This window comes from Chelon labrosus (genome assembly GCF_963514085.1).
Source record: "Chelon labrosus genome assembly, chromosome: 7".
In the NCBI taxonomy this organism is placed as follows: domain Eukaryota; kingdom Metazoa; phylum Chordata; class Actinopteri; order Mugiliformes; family Mugilidae; genus Chelon; species Chelon labrosus.
In genome coordinates this window covers 23,268,080-23,288,038 of record NC_140343.1, presented here as the reverse complement: position 1 = coordinate 23,288,038, position 19,959 = coordinate 23,268,080, and the positions used below count along the sequence as shown (strand labels likewise).

Genomic DNA, 19,959 nt, shown 5'->3' with positions numbered 1-19,959 from the left:
GGTGGAGGTGAGTCGTGGGAAGGCTCAAGGCTATGCGCCCCGCTGGCACTGGGTTGATCACTCCCTTGCTCACAATCCATGGGAAGACAGATCAGTGAGCTTTTTCTGTAGCTTTCTGTGGGGTTTAAGCTCAGAACCATAGATCTGTCTCCTAATCAGGACGTGGTATACACCACCACTGTTCTTCACTACATCAGGACCTGCTATGAAAATGCTACCACCAACAAACACATTCCTGTCTTCCCAAACAGGAAACCATGGATGATCAGAGGTCCAGACACTCCTGAAAGAGCGTAATACTCATTTTAAGTCAGGAAACAGGGATCAGTACAGCGCAGGTAGACACTGAATGGCTACAGGCCAGTGGCAGTGTTTTGAGAGACTGGTGCTAAAACATATAAAAACCACCCTCCCTCCTGATCTCGACCCACACCAGTATGCTTACAGAGCCAACACGTCCACAGATGATAAGATTGCCACAGCCCTCCACACAACCCTCACACACCTTGACCAGGAAGGGACATATGTGAGAATGCTTTTTATTGATTACAGTTCTGCTTTTAACACAATAGTTCCCAATATTTTAGTGTACAAACTCCACCACCTTGGTCTCAGTAGCCCCATGTGCATGTGGATTAAGGACTTTTTATCCAACCGTCAGACTCGGCTCACACCTCTCCTCCAGTCTCTCAGTACCTGGGCACCACAGGGCTGCGTTCTCAGCCCCCTCCTTTACTCCCTTTACGCATCGGAATGCACTACTACTCACCTTTCAAACACAACAATCAAATTTGCAGATGACACAACAGTGGTAGGTCTGAACACAAACAACAATGAATCTGCTTACAGGAATGAAATCTGCAGTCTGGCAAAAGATGGTGCATGGACAATAATCTAACACTAAACATAAAAAAACTAAAAACTAAAGAACTAAAACACACTCTACTAACCATTAACGGAGAAGATGTAGAGAGAGCCTAATCCTTCAAGTTTCTGGGGACCCACATTTCTGAAATGGAAACACCAGTGCTCTGGTTAAAAAAGCTCAACAGAGACTTTACATTCTCAGAGCCCTCAAGAAAACCAACCTGTGTACAGATCTGCAAAAGGCCTTCTACCACTGCACCATCGAAAGCATCCTCACTTACAGTAAGACTGCCTGGCACGTAGACATAGACAGGAAATGCCTCCAGAGGGTCTTCAAAACATTTCAAAAAATAATCGGCCTCCACCTCCTGACTCTGGACAACATCTTCACAACACGCTGTCTCCATTAGGACATGCACCCCTCAAATCACCTCTTCACTCTGTTGCCATCTGGAGCAATCACAGAACTGAACCAAATATCACAAAACTGAACCAATCTGCTCTGCCCTACTTCCTGCAAAATATGACCTTATAGGCAATATTCTAATTTATATTTTTGTACAAATATTTTTATTGTGTACATTATGTGCAATATGGGCACTTTGCAGAGTTCTTTGGTTTGATAGTTGTCTATGCACTCTTTTAACTTATTAACTGAACTGAACGTGATTGTAGATGGGGATTGAGTGTGTGTGTGTGTGTTAGTATCTTTTAGGTGTGGTACACGGAAATTTCATTGTACCATTTGGCACAATAACAATAAAGCTTTCTGATTCAGATTTCTGATAACTGTAGAACACAACGCTTAGAAGACACAGTCACAAACCAGGAAAACACTGCACTCTGCTGGACAGATGATCACATAATTGCAACTGAGTAACTGAGACAGTGTTCATGGTTACTATTAGCCACGAACAGAGGTGTAGCACCAAATTCTGGGCCCTGTACACTCTTAATGTCAGTGGGCCCCTATCCATGCCAGTGCATGAAAAGCGCAAGCAAAAAATAAAAAATAAAATGGGGGGCATTTATTTATAAATAAACAAGCATAAATAGGGTTTTAAGCTAAAATCAGATCAGATTATATTCATGACTGGTTCTTTCATTCACCACCTGAATTGATTTTGGCCTACTTATGCCCAAACACCTATAAACAGCAGGATACATCTGGTTTGTGTACTAACATTTTGATCCTTGACACAGCGCCACAGGTTATGTCTGAAACTGGTCAATGCTGACAACCGTTAGCTGGCCCATAATCGTCTTTACTTGTAAGCAACCTGGTTGGCAGACTTTAGCATACAAACATCAGCAACGGCCTATCCCAGCTGTCATTGGGCGAGAGGCGGGGTACAATTTGGACAGGTCGCCAGTCCATCGCAGGACTGACACAGAGAGACAGACAACCATTCACACTCACATGCTGTTCAGATTCAGAAAACTTTATTTGTCCCAGGCGACAACTTAAGGCACATGTGAGCAGCATGATGTGCAAAACAGGACACTTTTAAGGAAACAAAACAAAAACAAAAACAATACACAATAAATATAAATATAAAACTGTGCTTTAAATGTTTGAAACTTTCCAGACCGTCTATATAGCATGTGAACATGGCTGTATGAATAAAGTGCAGGTGAGAGTTACAGGGATTATATATGTACATGATATTGCAGAGGTGGTACGGACAACAAATAATAATAAACACCAATGACGTAAAATTCTTTCATTTCAGCCATGAATGATTAGTTGTGGTAACACATTTTTTTTTTACTTTACTGTCAATATAGGAACATATACTATACTATACTATACTATTAGAAGAAGAAGAAAAACTCGTAGATATCAATTCAGTTCAAAATGAAAACATTGACCCATTGACCTCAACACCCCCTCCCGAAAACCCGGGGGAGTCACGTGACTTGTTCCACCGGTTAAACTTCCTGCTGTCAGTTCTGTTCTTATTTTTGTTTTCTTCTATATCATTTACCGCATTGCACCAAGTTGTTGTCCATATGCATATTCATATTTTTTTTCTTTTCTGATCGCACCTTAGTGTCAAGCTCATTCGGAAACAAGCCGGTTAACCGAGGCTATTTTTCGGTTGCTAGCTAGTTAGCTAGCTATCGTATTGTATCTACGGTGACAGCTGCGGTGCGGATGTTCCTTGAGGCTTTGCTTTTGTCGATTGGATTCAGCTCTCCGGTGCGTTTCACGTCGATAGGGGCCCTTTTCTATATTCAGTTTGCCAACTAGCGCCCAAGCACCATGGCCGGTTTGCTTTCAGTGCAGTGTTTTGCCTCTCTGAGGGCACCTGGGAGTCTAATTCATGTGAGAAGTGCTGCGCTGGGGGTTCATACGCGACACTACAGCAGCAAAAAAGCCTCTTCGTCGGAGTATTTGCACCAAAGCGTGGTGCCGTCGATGCATTACCAGAAGAGCCTACCAAGGTAAGGAACTAAATGGGGTATTTTGCCTAGAACCCCTTTCACAAATAGCCCAATTAAAATGTTCTCTAATTCAACAAACCTTTGGTCTAGTCGAATGTGAATCTGGACTACGGTGAATATCTGAAGATGTTGCAAGGTGGTCTGAATGAAAGAAGGTGACCCACTAAGCGTTTAGATGAATGTAGGTAAAAGGGCACACCTGATGTAAGCTCGGTCACCACTAGGGGACCAAATGATGACTGACACAATTTACACCGATTAAAAACACTCACAGGAGAAGTGAATAACACTGACATCTTGTGACAGTACAATGTTCTGGACCTGGCATTCATGTGGGTGTTACTTAGACATTTACCACCCACCTAGACCAGACCAGGCACCCCCACCCCATAGCAATGACACTCCTTGATGACAGCAGCCATCCCCAGCAGGATGCAGCCTGACACAGGAACACGCACAAAAACGCTTTAGGAACAACTCAAAAAACATAAAGAACAGCACAAGGTGTTGACCTGGCCTCCAAACTCACTAGATCCCAAACTGATCAAGTATCTGTAGCATGCACTGGAACAAGCCTGATCCACAGAGGCCCCTTCCCCTTAGCCCATAGGACCCAAAGGCCCCCATTAACAACATCCTGTTGCCAGACACCACAGGACACCCTCAGAAGGCCCATGTCTATTATCTGATGAGTCGTAACTGTTCTGTAGGCACAAGGGAGACCTACACAATATTAGGAAAGTGGTCATAATGTTATGCCTGTACATGCCTGTTTTTTTTGTACTTAAGCTTTTTTGTGTTGTTCTTATGCTGTTTAGACTACCCATACCAAAACTGGAGGATACGATCAGGAGGTATTTAGCTGCCCAGAAGCCTCTGTTGAGTGATGACCAATTCAGGTAATTATTTTTACAAGAGATAAAAACACCTTATCATATCTGTATTTGATGCATGAAACTTAACCTGCAACAATCTTTATATTTCACCCTCAGAGCAACAGAGAAACATGCTCAGGATTTCCAGAATGGCGTGGGGAAGCAGCTGCATGAAGAGCTGGTCACTCAGGACAAAAACAACAAACACACAAGCTACATCTCAGGTGAATGTAGATCCTGGAACTGAGCATCTGAAATACTCATAGTGAATCTGGTTAAATGGCTTCTTTTCTTCCAGGGCCGTGGTTTGACATGTATCTCTCTGCACGCGACTCCGTGGTGCTCAACTCCAACCCCTTCATGTCCTTCAATCCCGACCCCAAGACAGAGTACAACGACCAGCTGTTGCGGGCGACCAATATGGTGTGTTCAGCGGTGCGCTTCGTGAAAACCCTGCGGGCTGGTCTACTGGAGCCAGAGGTTTTCCACCTGAACCCGGCCAAGAGCGACACAGACAGCTTCAAAAACTTGATCCGTTGGGTCCCATCCTCGTTGTCTTGGTACGGAGCCTACATGGTGAATGCGTACCCCCTGGACATGTCTCAGTACTTCCGTCTCTTTAACTCAACTCGGATTCCAAAGCGCGGCCGAGATGAGCTCTTCACTGATGAGAAAGGGCGACATCTGTTAGTGATGAGGAAAGGCAACATATATGTGTTTGACATTGTAGACAGGGATGGGAATTTGGTGAAGCCTGCAGAGATCCAGTCCCACTTTAAGTACATTTTGTCTGACTCGACTCCAGCACCTGAGTTCCCTCTGGGTGTCCTGACCAGTGAGAACAGAGACGTTTGGGCCGGACTCAGGGACAAGCTCATGGCAGCTGGAAATGCAGAGAATTTACGGGTCGTCGACAGCGCCCTTTTCTGCCTCTGCCTGGATGATGAGAGCATGCGGGACCATATTCATATCTCCCACAACATGCTGCATGGCGACGGCTGCAACCGGTGGTACGACAAGTCCTTCAGCATCATCCTGAGTAAAGACGGGCAGGCTGCTATTAATTTCGAGCACTCCTGGGGCGACGGAGTAGCTGTGCTCCGCTTCCAGAACGAGATCTTTAAGGACACAACAGAGCAGCCGTTGATACACCCGGGCTCTGCTCCTGCCACTGTGGATTCAGCCTCTGCTGTGCGCAGAATTCAGTTCAACCTGGACGGTGAACTGAAGAACGGGATCAAAAAAGCGAAGGAGAACTTTGACTCGGCTGTGTCAAAACTCACCATCGACGCCATGGAGTTCAAGAAAGGCGGGAAGGAACAGTTGAAGAAGAGCAAGCTGAGTCCAGATGCCATAGCCCAGCTGGCTTTTCAGATGGGCTTTCTGAGGCAGTACGGACAGACGGTAGCCACATACGAGTCCTGCAGCACCGCAGCGTTCAAGCATGGCCGCACAGAGACCATCCGTCCAGCCACGATACACACCAAACAGTGCTCGCATGCCTTTGTCTGCCAGCCAGGCAAACACAGTGTGGAGGAGTTGCGGGCCATGCTCAATGAATGCTCAAAGTATCACGGGCAGCTCACCAGGGAAGCCGCTATGGGTGAGACTATTGTACATATATAAATGTATATATGATGTTTGATAATTTGAGATGGCAGGAAATATTATCACACAGGGGAAAACTCAGATATCTGTGGGCACTTTTCTCAAATATTGTACATGATTTCTATTTCTCGGTATTGTACAGATAGATGACTTCCATAACTTTGTGTCACCACAGTAACAAACACAAGCCTGCTGTGTTTGTTACCACCATTTTCATTGCGTTTTATTTTCTTAATTTGCTCGTGGTACCTCAGATTTAGTCTTTAGCCTAATATATACAGGTACAGTATACATCTGATGTGTAAAATCTGTGTATCTTGGTAAAGAAGTAAAGAAATGAACAAATGTGGCGCCCTGTTTGCTAACCAGAGAAGAGAGGTTATCTGTGCAGCAGAGTCTGACTAGTGAGTGATTTTAAATATTTTTTTCAGTATAGAGCTCTTAAATTTCCCCAATCACTCATACATGCACCTTTTTACAATAATGAAATCTCAGAAATCTCAATCCATTGCTCATTATAGAATCCAAGCTAGTAAGTATTTATTATACTAGTTAGAATAGACCAACATAATGATTGTGATGTACTTGTTCTCTTCCCATAAATGATTGAAGAACAGATTTCACTAACTGCTCCTTTTAATCCTCTCACCAGGTCAAGGGTTTGACCGTCACCTGTTCGCCATGCGCTACCTGGCCAGCTCAAAAGGCCAAGCTCTGCACAGTCTGTACACAGATCCGGCTTACGCTGCCATCAATCACAACATTTTGTCCACCAGCACCCTCACCAGTCCCGCTGTCAATCTCGGTGGCTTCGCCCCCGTGGTGCCCGATGGTTTCGGCGTGGGCTACGGTGTCCACGACGACTGGATCGGCTGCAACGTGTCCAGCTATCCGTCTCGCAATGTCCACGAGTTCCTGCAGTGTGTCCATAAGTCTTTAGAGGACATTTTCAGCGTCATGGAAGGGAAGCCACTCAGCTAAGAGATTAAAATATACGTGATCACCAAAGACAAAGAAATGTACAACAGTTAATGAAAGCGTGGTTATAATTTACAGTTCCCGGTTATATTATTACATTTTTACATAATGAAGACAGATTAGTAAAATATTTCATACAGCACAGGGTGCTCTCAAGAATTACAAGCAGAATCCCTGTAATTAAATAGATCATCTTTTAGAAATTAAACTGTACGTTGCCTCATTGTTCGTGAATTCAACTCATTCATCCATTTACACCTATGAAGAGCAATTGTTGGATAACTAAGTCTGCAATGTAAGTTGTTGACTTCATATTTGATAATTATAACTACATTAAACTCAATAATGCTAGCTTTATACTTGAACTAATTTAGCCCACTGTCTTTCAGAGACATACCAGTTCATGCTGACAGCAGTGTACTGTGTAGCTTGATAGGATTACCTGTTGTAGGGTCACGTTGTGCAACTACAGCCAAGATTCTGAGTGCTGGTCGTCCTATTCATTCATTTGTATCACTTCTTTGCAGTAGATATCAGGAGAGATGCTGTGCCTTATCAAAATCATGTGAAGCTCAACAGCATTTACACATTACTCACTATATTTAAATTGTCATCATTGTTGATTACGGTTTGTGATCGATTGTATTTTGAAGTAAAATTTAATTTAATTAATTGCATTTTCTCCATTATTTGTTCTGTGTTGGAAGAGCATCTCCCCACTTAAAATCATCTTTATTTACAGAAGTGTAGTTTCTGTTTACTACTACTGATAAAGTATTGGTTAAGATATCAGCAAAAAAAACAACATTTTCTCCCCCTCTCTTTATTTAAAATAAAAAACAGTTCCACCAAAAGCAAATGTACAAATGCGGTAGTACAACAGAAACATCAGAAAAAGTAATTAAAACAAGCAAAGCAACATTTTAGATGGGCTTGATCTTGAAGTGTAGGCCGATCAGACTGAAGACGAGACATTTCAGATCTTGGACCAGGTAGTAGAACACACGAAGACCTTCAGGGTCCCTGAAACAATGCAATATGTTAAGTTAAGCTCTTCCTTTAGTTATAAACGATCAATGTCCAGGAGTTCCCAGCTCATGAATACATTACTTACTTTGACTGGTTGACGTCAATCAAGGAGCCGATTTTGGAAGTTGTGAAGGAAATGTGTTCATCCCCGATGACAATCTCCAGCTCCTGTAAAAAATTGAGACAAAAAAAGCTCTTGGAAATGTTTTGGTAGAAATGGATGACTGCAGAGTTGATCTAATGCAGCGCAGGTGTTGACACAGAAATTTAATGACCACTGCAAATAACATCCAGGTGTAAATCAAACACTGACAGATGGTGTGTTCTGTACACTGATCCAACGATGTCAGTAAACAGTAATTAAAATATGTGACCGCTGAAAACACTGTGGAGCTGACCATCAAAAATGGTGATATAAACAACACATAATGGCCATTCATATTTATATGACTTCTCTTGCAAATGAGTAACGAAAAAAAGGAATATGAGAAAATGGCCCAATCTTCCATGCAACAAACAGTAGCAACAGATACTTCTGTGTTTTATAATAATGGATATGCATTTCCAAAGACATTAACAAGAGAAAGCAAACAATGGTAGTGATTACGCAAACTGTTGCTGCTGCAAAGCTAACACACAACAAGAATGAGGGAGGGATACTCCCAACCTCAAAGCAGACCGTTCTATATTTATACAGAATTTTGTGTGTGGACTGTTAAATATCCAACTCTTTTGAGATTACCAGATTTATGCCAGTCAAGAATTCCTGATGTTTCCTAGAATCTGTCTTTTTCAAAACAGCAAACTCTAAATGTTTGGTAGTTTTATAAATAAAAAGAGACAAGCCCTGTGTCACTGACTAGGCTCCAGTTAGCGTCTGTTGTTGCTGTTAGCGCAACAGTTTACAGGCTTTTTCCATACTACACTGTGACTGAATGGCATGTTGTATGGACAAGACCAATACAAGGACTTGTGTGTTTTCAGGACAGTAGCTTAGAAAACAAATCCATATTTTAAAACACAGAAGTATCTGTTGCTACTGTTAGAAATTACAAAAATGGGAAGACAATGGAGAAGCAAACTAATCTGATTACAAACCTGTCTGCCAACTCTGTCAGGAGGCGGCCACAGTGCATCATCTTCCTTGGTGATTTCACTGTCATCAATGATCCTCTTCAGCTCCTCCATCACACTTTTGTGTACGTATGCCTGGATTGGTGAAACAAAAATCAGAAAAAGCAGATGTAACTTAGGAAATGTCTGAGCTTTGGCATATCTTTGTAATAAATACAATCACATGCCAGTTCATGGGTAAACTAGTGAAATACATAACAGCCCTGCACCAAATCCCTGTTCATGATTGTTCAGTTTATAACAAAACAACACCAAAACGGAGATAATTCTACTGGGTGATAACTTTGGAGGATATAGTTTGTGGTGCCATTAAACCGGATTGATTTAAACACTAAAATGTTTCTGTTATTTTGTGTAGCCCACTGACCAAAATAGGATTGTCAAAACAATAGAAACACGTGTTATATGCCGTATACAACACGTGTTTCTATTATTTTGACAATGGAATTCATCATTGGTGATCATCTTGGCATTACAAAAATAGATAAATAAACTTTGTATGTACTGTGAAGTTAACTGACTATGAATCTCTGTAGTAGTCTGGCCAGCGCCATTATCAAACCCCCTTTATATGAATGACCACAGAGTCACTTCCTAGTTTACAGTGTGGCTGCACTGTTAAAAAGTCATCCACAATAAAAACCGTATTTATTGTCGTTAATTACCTCTTTCCTGATCATGACATCATTCTTGTAGTTGCTGTTGTTTGCATATCTCAGTTTACCTGATGGGGGGAAAAAAACATTAAGTTTGTAGCGGAAAACAACGCTTGACACTTAACTAGATGGAAGAGTTCATTCAACCAGGCCGCATACCGTGTATACACAGCATATCCCTTAAACACTATGTAGTTTCTATTAAATACATGACGCCATACCAGTACAACCAAAAACAATAGCAAGGGTAATACAAATGAAACCAAATACAGAATTTGGCGCTAGAAACTCGCTTCGGGTCAGCTGCGGCCTAGGCATTGCCGGGTGGCTAGCGACGTTAGCTTACACGAAGGAGAGCTAACGTATCTGTGTTACCGCCAAACTAAACTCACCGTCAGGTCTGAATTCAAACTCAAGGAACTCGTGTCCAAACTTTCCCTTATGTCCAACATAGTATCTCAAATAGAAGTCACTCGTTGACATATTTACTCTCCAGAAAGTTCACGTTCTGGTGAAGTCTGGCGAGCAAGATTCAGCTAGCAAGAACAGCACGGAGCCTTGCTACAAGTCTACGCATGCGTAAAAGGTCACAAGGAGTGGAGGGTTTTCTTGGCCCGCGATTTGTCTTTCAGGTGTTTGACCCTGCAGAGTTCCTTCTGCAAAAGAACACGTATCATCACTATATTTATGTATTTAGTAAACTGTCAGTTGCCTTTGATGTTTTCATATCATGTATTGTGTGAGAGGGCTATCAAAAATAACCGTGATTTTATTGAAAAGTGTTGGTGTCAAAATTCTGATGATTTTGTGGATGTTCACTTTTGTCTTTCAAATTTTACATTTATTCTCTAAGTCATCCTTAACTATGGTTTCCCCTGGTCAAAGTTACTACTGTTATTTATCATATTCTTTCTTTAAATAAGTAGTTAATTGAGGGGGCTAAGGTTTTAGACCGATAAAAAGACCGAATTTATGCTCCGTATTGCGCTTATGCCTGAAAGACATCGCCCAGGGTTAAAATGCCGTTATCGTTAAGGTTCGTCGCGTCCTACTAACGTCATCCAAACCACCGTCGCACCAACGATCCGGTGTTCGACACACGTGTGGTTGTTGTAAACTTTCAGCAATGGCTGGCTCGTTTTCACAACAGCTCGAAGACTTGTTGAACCCTTTGCCTAAATTTGCGGATCCAGAGGATGACGGCGACGAGGCGACCAAAGCCAAAGTGACAGAAAGATTAGATGAGGACGACGAGGAGGATGGGGTCGGCCTCAGTGCTCTGCGGAAGCACAACACATCTCTGCTTTCCGACACAGACAGACGGTATGTGGGGAAGAGAGTGTCCCGTAAACAGCTGTTGATGGATATTGAAGGATCTGGTGATGATGATGATGATGATGAAGAGGAGGGGGAAGAGGAGGAGGAGGAGGCAGAAGAAGAGGGTAGCATAGAAGAAGATGAAGACGATTCTATGGAGGATGAAGATGATGAGGAGGAGGAGGAGGAAGACGAGTTAGTGGACAGTGAATCACTACTAAGTGCTAAAATGTCCTCTAAGATGAAGGATTCAGACATCACATTTCCTCAGGGAGTGGACTTCCACAAACTAACAGAGGGCATGGACGACCTGGGAGTCAGCGAAGATGATGATGATGGCAGCGATGAGGAGTCTGAAGGCAGCATTGAAGAGGGCGGCTCAGATGATGATGATGATGATGACGATGACGACGATGAGATGGAAGACGAGGATGAAGGAACTGTCCGCACATTTTCCCGCGATAAAGTGGACGAAGAGGTTGAGAAAGGCAAGGCTGTGAAGAACCAGCTGGCCCTGTGGGACCAACTGCTCGAGGGGCGAATCAAGATCCAGAAAGCTCTGGTGACTTCCAACCAGCTCCCACAGCCCCAGACTTTCCCAGAGTTCAAGAGGATGGGTGGAGCTGAGGTCACGGGGGCGCTGAAGAACACCCACAAAGCTTTGAAGGCTCTTCAGAGGTCCCTGCTGGAGCTGCACGACCATCTGCTGTTCCAGAATGTGGACACTAGGACCATCGCTGTGGGGAAGAAGGGAGATCAGAGTGAAGACGAGGAGATCGACAGTGATGAGGACAATGAGGGCCCGGTGCAGGAGTCTGGAGTGCCCAAACGAAAACTGGAGATGGCGGAGTATCCCGACTTCATGGCCAAGCGTTTTGCAGCTTTCCAGCCGTATAGCAGCGCCACGCTGCAGAAGTGGCACGACAAAACCAGGCTGACTATGGGCAAAAGCAACAAAGGTTTCAGTGCATTTGATAGGAATATTCTGACCCAGGTGGAGCAGGTGCTGATGGACAATGAGAGGCTGGTGCGGCGCACACAGACCCGACGGTCAGAGTACAGAGTACTAGGAAAAAAAGAGGCCTCTGCAGTCATGTCCGAGACCATCTCCACAGAGGGAGAGGTGGTGGACCAACCGCTGAAGGCCAACACACATCTGAAAGATCTGGATGAGGACATATTTGATGACGATGACTTCTACCACCAGCTACTGAGGGAGCTGATTGAGCGCAAGACGAGTGCAGCAGACCCCAATGATCAGGTGGCTATGGGCAGGCAGTGGTTGGCCATCCAGAAACTGCGTAGCAAGATCAAGAAGAAGGTTGACACCAAAGCCAGCAAGGGGCGCAAAGTCCGATTCCACATCCACAGTAAACTGGTCAATTTCATGGCTCCCATTGACCACAGCTCAATGAGCGATGAGGCACGTAGTGAACTGTATCGCAGCCTCTTTGGCCAGAACGCCTCAGCCAGGGAGTGATATTAAAAAAAAAGAAGCAACAGAGTGTAAAATAAGGTTCTCTCCTTACCTGGGAATGATGCCAAACAGCTGTATCAGAACAGACTGATCATGAACTCCATCAGCAGAAACTCTTGAGACCAGACGGGCCGCTGCGGTGCCCTGACTGGATGAAAATTAAATGGACTCGGAGGCTGCATAGAGTTCTTTATAAATGCAATTTATATTTGAGTATGTTTTTTTTTTTTTTGCTCAGTGACCAGTTTTTGAAAAAAAAAAATGGGATTTAAAAGTGGATTTGAAGTGAAATAATGTATTTGTCTGTCTTTCATTCAAGTAAAGTGATTTACATTCAAGGTCTTGGTGTTTTTTCTACATATGGTTTACCGTTTTAACACACAGTGGATTATATACTGTGTCCCAACATTTAAATTATACTAGTATCTTAAAATAACCAGATTATTTTTTTTCTATATATATATATGTTTGTGGAGACCTTTGTGTATGGCATTGTGGGAGATTAGTGTTCAACAGCATGTAAACAATAAGGCCAGATTAAATTACATTTATTTTGCCACCTTTCCAGTATGAACACACTACAAACTCACAGCCTGCTCAGTGTTAGTCCACCGTATGGATTTCAGACAAAGCTAGAGACCCTGTGACATAATCATGGCAGAGCCACAGCCACAACTGAGGTCATGAATTCAAAATTAGCACTTTGTACTCTCTGACCCATCAGAAAACAAACACTTCATTTTATAAGTTACCAGTTAAATCATGGGTTTTTATTTCCACATTTTTGAAAAGCACAGGGGTTGCCAATACTGATGGTTAGCTTGCAAGTTTGCTTTTCCTGTTGTGACGTGAAAATGGCCTATATAATGTTATGCATGACCATCTTTCTCCCAAATTCACAGAACATGAACTCAGTGGCCCGACTGCCTCTGTAAGTTTAAAGCCAATGAACCTTTGTCACATGGAGCAGCTCTAAGCCACATGTTGGGACATTCATTCAGTTCAGATTCAAAAGGAAACTCAAAAGAAACATGAAAATATGTCTTAACAAAGACGGAGTGGTTACAACCAGACATTAATATAGGCATTTCAAGTGGAAAATGAAAACCAAAAAATAGTACCTGAGAACTTTTATAATAAGAAAAGGGTATACAGGAAGAAAACCGCATCCAACAACATTTACAGAACACCTTCACACTGGGCATACAGGCCTTAAAGTCATTTCACAGCTCAGTGCATCTTTTTAAATGAAAATGTACAAATGTGTGCATCTGAGGAGTTCAAGTTTAAGGAAATCAAAGATACTTTGTGGTAATTCCATGATGTACTTGTTCTACGCAACATCTTATTAAATTAGTGACGGTAACATCCGCATCACATTCAAATTAAACTCCACAATTTATCCAGATAGACAAAAGATCTTTGGCGATGATGTTGTACATCAGATGGTTTGAGGTGGGAATCGGTTGTTTAGTTCGACTAATAAGTAATAATTTCCATTTACACAAGACAAAGCATGTACAACTTCGGGGCAACGGGACACTTGTCAAAATTCTCACGTTATTTCAGAAACTAGAGGCAGAAGTGAAAATGTGAAGTTGCATTGATAAAGGGAATCAGACCCTGCCATTAAACAGCATGTTGATACACTGCATTAATTGTATGGTGGAAGGCTGTCAAGTATCTGAAAATCAGTCACCGTATAACACTGTTTCTTTAGTTAGTATCTCCAGCTGTGCACTGTGTTGAGCAGCAGTTTGAAATGAAATTTTAACTGACACTAAAAAAGTGAGCCCCTTTGTATTCACCTTCAGCCTAATACAGTACACAAGAAAGAGGAAAAACTTAACTGAATACAACCGCTTTAAACCGGGTCCACAAAGATGTCTCCCGTCTATTTTGTTGATTTCCTCAGTCCAAGCAGAGTCATGCCTAAAGGAGCACTTTTTATTTCCTGGTAATTACTGCCGTCTTGTTAAAGTAGCAATGATAAAGGGCACATTCGGCGCGGTCCGGCGAACCTTCCTTCCCCTCCCAGCGGGGCGTTGCGCTCAGTGGGGCCGACTGCTGGACTCCATGCTGGGCTGCTTTTTCGTCATTCCGCATCCGCTGAACCAGCCGTTCAGCCGCTTGGTCAGACCGCCGTTCAGAATATCCTGGATGTGCTGAACGATGAGATTTATGGCAACTGCATTGAGAGACAAAGATATCGTGCGGTCAGGAATTGTACCAGTTTGTGTTTCTTGTGTGTTATGGTAACATTTCAGACACAGGTTGTATGAGTAAAACCTTCTTGAGCTCTGGAAAACCTTTAAAACTTACTTCCGTAGTAGTCCAGGTAGTGTTTTTTTTTTTAGAAAATATGGCACTAACTCTGCCACTCATATGTAATGATACACAAACCAAGGCTAGGACGGTGCAGTTATTCAGCTTCAAGATGTTAAAAGTACAACACAGTTGTATTTTATTTGCAGTTTGTTTTGAAGAAATCCTTTCTCAAACCAGACGGATGTTTTGTCTTGCCTTCCTTTCCTTCACTTTCGAGAGATCACAATTCCCAGCTTGGCGGCCAACAATAAACACAGCTGCGTCCTTCTGGATAACACTGTTGAGTCTGTAGTGTAGTGTGCTTGGTTCACCTCCCAGACTATATAGATTAAAAATTAAAATACTCACCCATGTTATCAACTCCTCTTGGTATTATCACGTCAGCGTATTTCTTCGTCTAAACAGCGCCAACGAAAACAGGAGAAAGGTTTGACCGTGAGTCGAAATTCAGGGGCACGGGCAAGCAAACTTGAAAACAGAAACATGCACTCACCGGCAGACAGAACTCCTCAAACGCAGGCTTCACAAAGGTGATGTACTGTGCAAGAACGCTTTCCAAGTCCCGACCACGTTCACTTATGTCCCGCAGCACTGGGGGGAAAGAAGACCAAGAGATCATGTTTTAAGGAATAACTAAATGTAAGATATACTGTATATTATAGTTTGTTTGGCAATTCTGTAGCTTTTGGATAGAGCCAATATAATATATACGACTATATGACTTTACAGACTTGTGTGGTATCAAGCATGAAACCCACTTCATGGGTTTAAAATCTGATTGGTTGGACTAGGCATGCTTGTACGTGTCACCTCTGCGCGACAGACGAGTGTCCGCATCGGTGTCCACAAACAGCTTCATTTGGAAAAGGTCTCGAATCTCCTGGGAATAGAACATCAGGATGCCCTCAAACAGCACCACATCAGCAGGGTACACCATCACAGTCTCTTCCTTCCTGCCATACAAAAATAAAAAAAAAATCACTTAAAAGCTGCCTATGTTACATTTGCTGACTCGTCTGTGAAGGTTCTCACTCATCCAGGTCATGGCAGAGCCAAAAAAATGAGCTGAAACAAGGGCAGCTTGTGACAATAATAGTAGCATATTAATAAATATTAATAGTAGCAATATTAATAAGTTTGCTAACGTTACTATGAGACAGCAGACAGGGTAAGGGCGTAGCAACAAAACCCAAGAATGTTTTAAACTAAGAAACGGAGTTGTTGCTGATGAACTAACATTTTCCTTTAAGCAAGGAAATGTGTCTTATCTTGTCTGGTCATTAGGCACAAAATATAATAGATTTAATAAAAAATAAATAAAAATAAAACAATGTTGACGTCCATATTATGTGCAGAGAAAACAATAATAATAAAAAAAGATCCTCTTACTGATTTTCAGATACCGATTAGCCCACTTCCCATGTTCTAAGCAGCCATTTGCTCCCATTAATTTCACTATCATATCAAAATCGATTAGCAGAAAAGGATGGTTAATTAATCAGAGTGGATATCACGTCTGCTCACTGCGCCATAATTATGCAGAGGCTGCTTCTACAGTATGCGAGCTAAAACCTGCAAATACACCTCTTTAATGCTGCATTTATACGGACATGATGAGACTCATTCACCTGGAATGGGAAACGAAGTCATAAACAGGAATGTGGACTGTTTTCCCCTCCTTAATGTCCCACAGGGTGGTGATTATGAGATCGCTGTCGAAAGCATCTACACAGAAAGAAAGAGCCGGTGAAAATCACTTCTTGGAACGGCTTCTGAATAAACAATGCTGAGGTCTGCAGCGGAGTTCGATCCTCGATTCCTCCGCTGCCAGATGATTCAGCAGTTGAGCCGGAGTGAAGAGGCGACATACCTGGGTGGTCGAAGTTAAACTGGCCCTTGAGTGCTTTGGCCTTCTGCTCCGGAGTGAGGACCCTGTAGAAGCTGTCCTGGCTGAGGATGGCCACTTGCCGCTGGTGGTGGTCGATCTCATTCTGTCCCAGCAGCTCCATGATCTTGCTGCACACCGACGACTGGCCACACAGGGAGAGATCAAAAACAGATCTCTCACCATATCTTTATGCAGATAAAACCAACTTTTATTCACACTTTCTACTTCCTGTCTTAATGTAAATTACCACAGTGTAGTGTATTATTATAAATCCTCCTGTCAAATAAACAATGCCCAATCGCGATCAAAGCTGGACATTCTTTATTTCACATCTGAACCCGGCAACCAGAAACACTCGCAGCCACATACACAAAACAAAGGACTGCAGTTAACTCCCCGTTCAGATATCGCGTCTGGGAGAACAGGTGCTCTGTGAGCAGTTACTCCTATGGGAGAATGGGGTCATATGGGGCCAGGAAGTGGAAGCCACAGACAACTGAATTCTGAACCACAGCCTTAGTTCTGCTGATTTATTCACCTATAACCCAGCCTGCTGCCACCTGCATCAGTAATGTCAAGGAATGTGTTATCAAAATGCCATTTTGCCACACATTTGGGAGTGGTATATGAAGACTTTGGTGTTGTCTTACAGCGATTGCTGCGAAAATCTACTCTGAAAAGCAACTGTACAAAAAATTACACATATATAAAACCAATTAATCTTTTTTCTGATCTTGAAAGGAAAGAATAACTATTAGGAACATCTGAAACGATGCAGAGGCTACGATGATAACGCTGATCTCCCACGGCACAGAGGACGTCACTGAGGTGCTAAGAGCCAAATAACGAAATAGGGTGTAATAAGAACGAAGCCGGGATACATCAGCGTCACAAAGAAGAATTGTGTGAGCATTCATCAGAAACAATAAACGGAGGAATAATACAAATGTAAAATTCCTCAGGCTGCCATCTGATATTTGTAACTAAATCTCACTTGCAGACAATAAAAGCATTCAGTTCTGCTCTCCTGTGCATTGCTGGGAAGCTTATCCAGCTACCTTGGTCTACAGCAGTACTTTATTTTATTTTATTTTTTTGTCTTGCCAGCAGACTCTGCACAGCTGAGGCTAATGAACTGAAATCTCACTCATCTTTTTACTCTCACCCTGCCTCTCTCTGTATTCAATCAAATGAAAAAACAAAAAACAAAAAACAAAAAAAACATGCAGCAGTAGTCTTGAAGTCTTTGTTTCACACATCCCACTGTTTTCGTGCAGGCTAAGGTGAAAAAAAGGCATTTTCTCTCAGGGTTTCCCGTTTAACATGCTGTATAGGCGGCCTACATTTCCTTCATTAATCATCAAGCAACCACATCAATCCTGTCCCAGTCAAGACTATGACACAAAGGCTAACCTGAGTTGGTTTTGTTGTTTGTTTCTTCAGGTAAAAAAAAAAAAAAAAGCCCTTCTCTGAATTTTCCTTACTAAAGTGATAGCCTCGATCTTCTGTATCGGATAACCCACACACGGTCCTATACACCAACACACATCTAATATCGGTATATGTTATCGGTCACCCCGAAATAATAGAATAAATACATGAATAAACGTCTAGGCGCGTTAGCATGGTGTTTTTGATCTAACCTTGCCGCTGGCAGTCCCTCCGGCCACACCGATGAGGAACGGCTGCCGATTATTGCTGTCATTTTCGGCTTGGTCACCTGGCTTTGTCTCGCTGTCGCCTGCCATGCTTCATCTGCAGCGCGATGCGGCCCTCTGTCTGTCTGTCACACCGGAGTTAAACGCGCTCCTCCCATTTGATGATGGTGTCGATGATGAGGATAGTGAGGGAGAGACGCTGTAGGGCAGTGGTCGGCAACTGCCGGCCCGCGGGCCAAAATTGGCCCGCTTCCAATAATATCTGGCCCGTCAGATGACATTGAAAATCTGATTTAAAAGAAAAAAAAGTTTTAAAATTATTTACTATCACAAAAACGACAATTCCATAGAGAATTCAGACCTTTTATTTAGATGAGATAAAAATAAAATAAAAGCGGAATTTTTTTGATTCCGGACGCACACCGGCTTGTGGTGGGAACGTGGGACACATGCGCTCCTGAAATTACAGAGCAAAAAAATAAATTAGCTACTATTTAAATAAAATAACGCAACAATGAATATGGCTAATAAAAACGGTAATGACAAGCTTAAAAGATTACTCACTTAATGGGTCAACTGGCATCTCCCTTCAGTCACGATCTTTTGGATGTCAGGAGATATGGATGTGACTTTAACCCGCAAGCAGTTATTCCAGATTTTTGTGCGTCAGGCAATCCCTCTCGTGCGTCTTAATGGCATTCATGGTAGAAAAGGTGACTTGTAGGTGGAGGGAAACATCGTCAGCACATAAAAGGCGAGTTTCTTGACCCATCTCAGCGTGTCATCCAAAAGTCATCCACGAATTGAAATCAATAAGCTCCAGCTGAAATACGGCCTCACGAACTGCGGTCAAGTGCGGTCGTTCACAGAAAGCAAATCAAGCCAGCCGCGTTCGGATTTTTCTTGCCCGTATATTTGTTTACTTACAAATATGTCGGGACAGGCCAAAATGCAAAATGCACACAAAAATTAATGAATAAATATAAGCTTTTTCATAAGGCAGCCATAGAGTGGAGCTAAAGCAGTAACACGAATAACAGTCTGTAGCAAATTGAAGTTATTTTAAACGAATGACTTTCTTTATTTTTGTAAAAGATATAGTAGTAGCCTATAGATGGGGGAAAACGTTTTGTTAAGGAGAAAAAAAAACAACATGTTTGTAACGAAGCACAGTTCGTTAGCCGTAAATATTGCACATGGGTAATTTGCACAACAATAACTTGAGTTTTTGAAATAACTGCACATTGCACTTTAGTCACGATAGCACTTTATTTGCTAGATTTGCACATTGCTTATTTACACATTTTGGTACAGATATGTAAATTACTTTGTTTATTGAATGTTTAAAGAGCTTTTAAGTAACCTTGTGGCCACGGGTGGTTGCGTGCCGTCGGGCGGGTGCGGGGGTGCACACTCGTCTCCGCCTGCAAGAGAGGGAAGTTAAGCTCTGACAAAATTGTGCACATATATATATATATTTATTGGAAATAGTAAACTTATCGTTTACTATTGCAGATGTAATTTTAAAGACTTGTGGTGCATATTGTTAAGTGGTAAAGGTGCAATCAGGTGAAATAGCGAAATAAGCGAGTTGCTTGTGTTAACACTTACCTGTCCAGTCCATGTCCTCTCCAGGGTGCGCGGCCAAAAGACTCCCCCGGGCGCACAGGCACGGTCATATACGTTCCGGGAGAGA

At 42.6% G+C, this 19,959-nt stretch overlaps 4 protein-coding genes across 4 annotated transcripts; 2 read left to right on the top strand and 2 right to left on the bottom strand.

The window, feature by feature from the left end:
• Positions 1–2,686: 2,686 nt before the first annotated feature.
• Positions 2,687–6,779, top strand: cpt2 (carnitine palmitoyltransferase 2; the record flags this gene model as incomplete). The annotated part of the gene is made up of 5 exons (XM_084548131.1): positions 2,687–3,315; positions 4,134–4,214; positions 4,308–4,414; positions 4,489–5,793; positions 6,451–6,779. The coding sequence occupies exons 1-5, from the start codon at positions 3,134–3,136 to the stop codon at positions 6,777–6,779; spliced, it is 2,004 nt and encodes a 667-aa protein (XP_084404257.1). The 5' UTR covers positions 2,687–3,133.
• Positions 6,780–7,657: 878 nt separating this feature from the next.
• magoh (mago homolog, exon junction complex subunit) lies at positions 7,658–10,177 on the bottom strand. The gene is made up of 5 exons (XM_084548132.1): positions 9,988–10,177; positions 9,605–9,663; positions 8,904–9,014; positions 7,891–7,973; positions 7,658–7,799 (listed from the first exon to the last, which is right to left on the bottom strand). Exons 1-5 carry the CDS (start codon positions 10,076–10,078, stop codon positions 7,700–7,702), a joined length of 444 nt encoding a protein of 147 aa, XP_084404258.1. The 5' UTR covers positions 10,079–10,177; the 3' UTR covers positions 7,658–7,699.
• Positions 10,178–10,679: 502 nt separating this feature from the next.
• Positions 10,680–12,712, top strand: aatf (apoptosis antagonizing transcription factor). The gene has a single exon (XM_084547870.1). It carries the CDS (start codon positions 10,722–10,724, stop codon positions 12,390–12,392), a length of 1,671 nt encoding a protein of 556 aa, XP_084403996.1. The 5' UTR covers positions 10,680–10,721; the 3' UTR covers positions 12,393–12,712.
• Positions 12,713–12,877: 165 nt separating this feature from the next.
• Positions 12,878–18,451, bottom strand: uck2a (uridine-cytidine kinase 2a). Its single transcript, XM_084547758.1, has 7 exons — positions 18,249–18,451; positions 16,588–16,747; positions 16,346–16,442; positions 15,528–15,670; positions 15,211–15,308; positions 15,066–15,114; positions 12,878–14,577 (listed from the first exon to the last, which is right to left on the bottom strand). Exons 1-7 carry the CDS (start codon positions 18,351–18,353, stop codon positions 14,441–14,443), a joined length of 789 nt encoding a protein of 262 aa, XP_084403884.1. The 5' UTR covers positions 18,354–18,451; the 3' UTR covers positions 12,878–14,440.
• Between the last annotated feature and the right edge of the window lie 1,508 nt (positions 18,452–19,959).

Bases quoted from the DNA above. Each gene is read 5' to 3' on its own strand.
- magoh (XM_084548132.1), bottom strand. From the start codon at position 10,078: ATGTCAACGAGTGACTTCTATTTGAGATACTATGTTGGACATAAGGGA. The intron at 9,664-9,987 runs GTGAGTTTAGTT...TCCCCCCATCAG, and splicing joins GTTTGAATTCAGACCTGACG to GTAAACTGAGATATGCAAAC. The intron at 9,015-9,604 runs GTAATTAACGAC...TCACCAATCCAG, and splicing joins ATGTCATGATCAGGAAAGAG to GCATACGTACACAAAAGTGT.
- uck2a (XM_084547758.1), bottom strand. From the start codon at position 18,353: ATGGCAGGCGACAGCGAGACAAAGCCAGGTGACCAAGCCGAAAATGAC. The intron at 16,748-18,248 runs GTTAGATCAAAA...CTGTGTGGCCAG, and splicing joins GAGGGACTGCCAGCGGCAAG to TCGTCGGTGTGCAGCAAGAT. The intron at 15,115-15,210 runs GTGAGTGCATGT...GGCGCTGTTTAG, and splicing joins TTGAGGAGTTCTGTCTGCCG to ACGAAGAAATACGCTGACGT.
- aatf (XM_084547870.1), top strand. From the start codon at position 10,722: ATGGCTGGCTCGTTTTCACAACAGCTCGAAGACTTGTTGAACCCTTTG.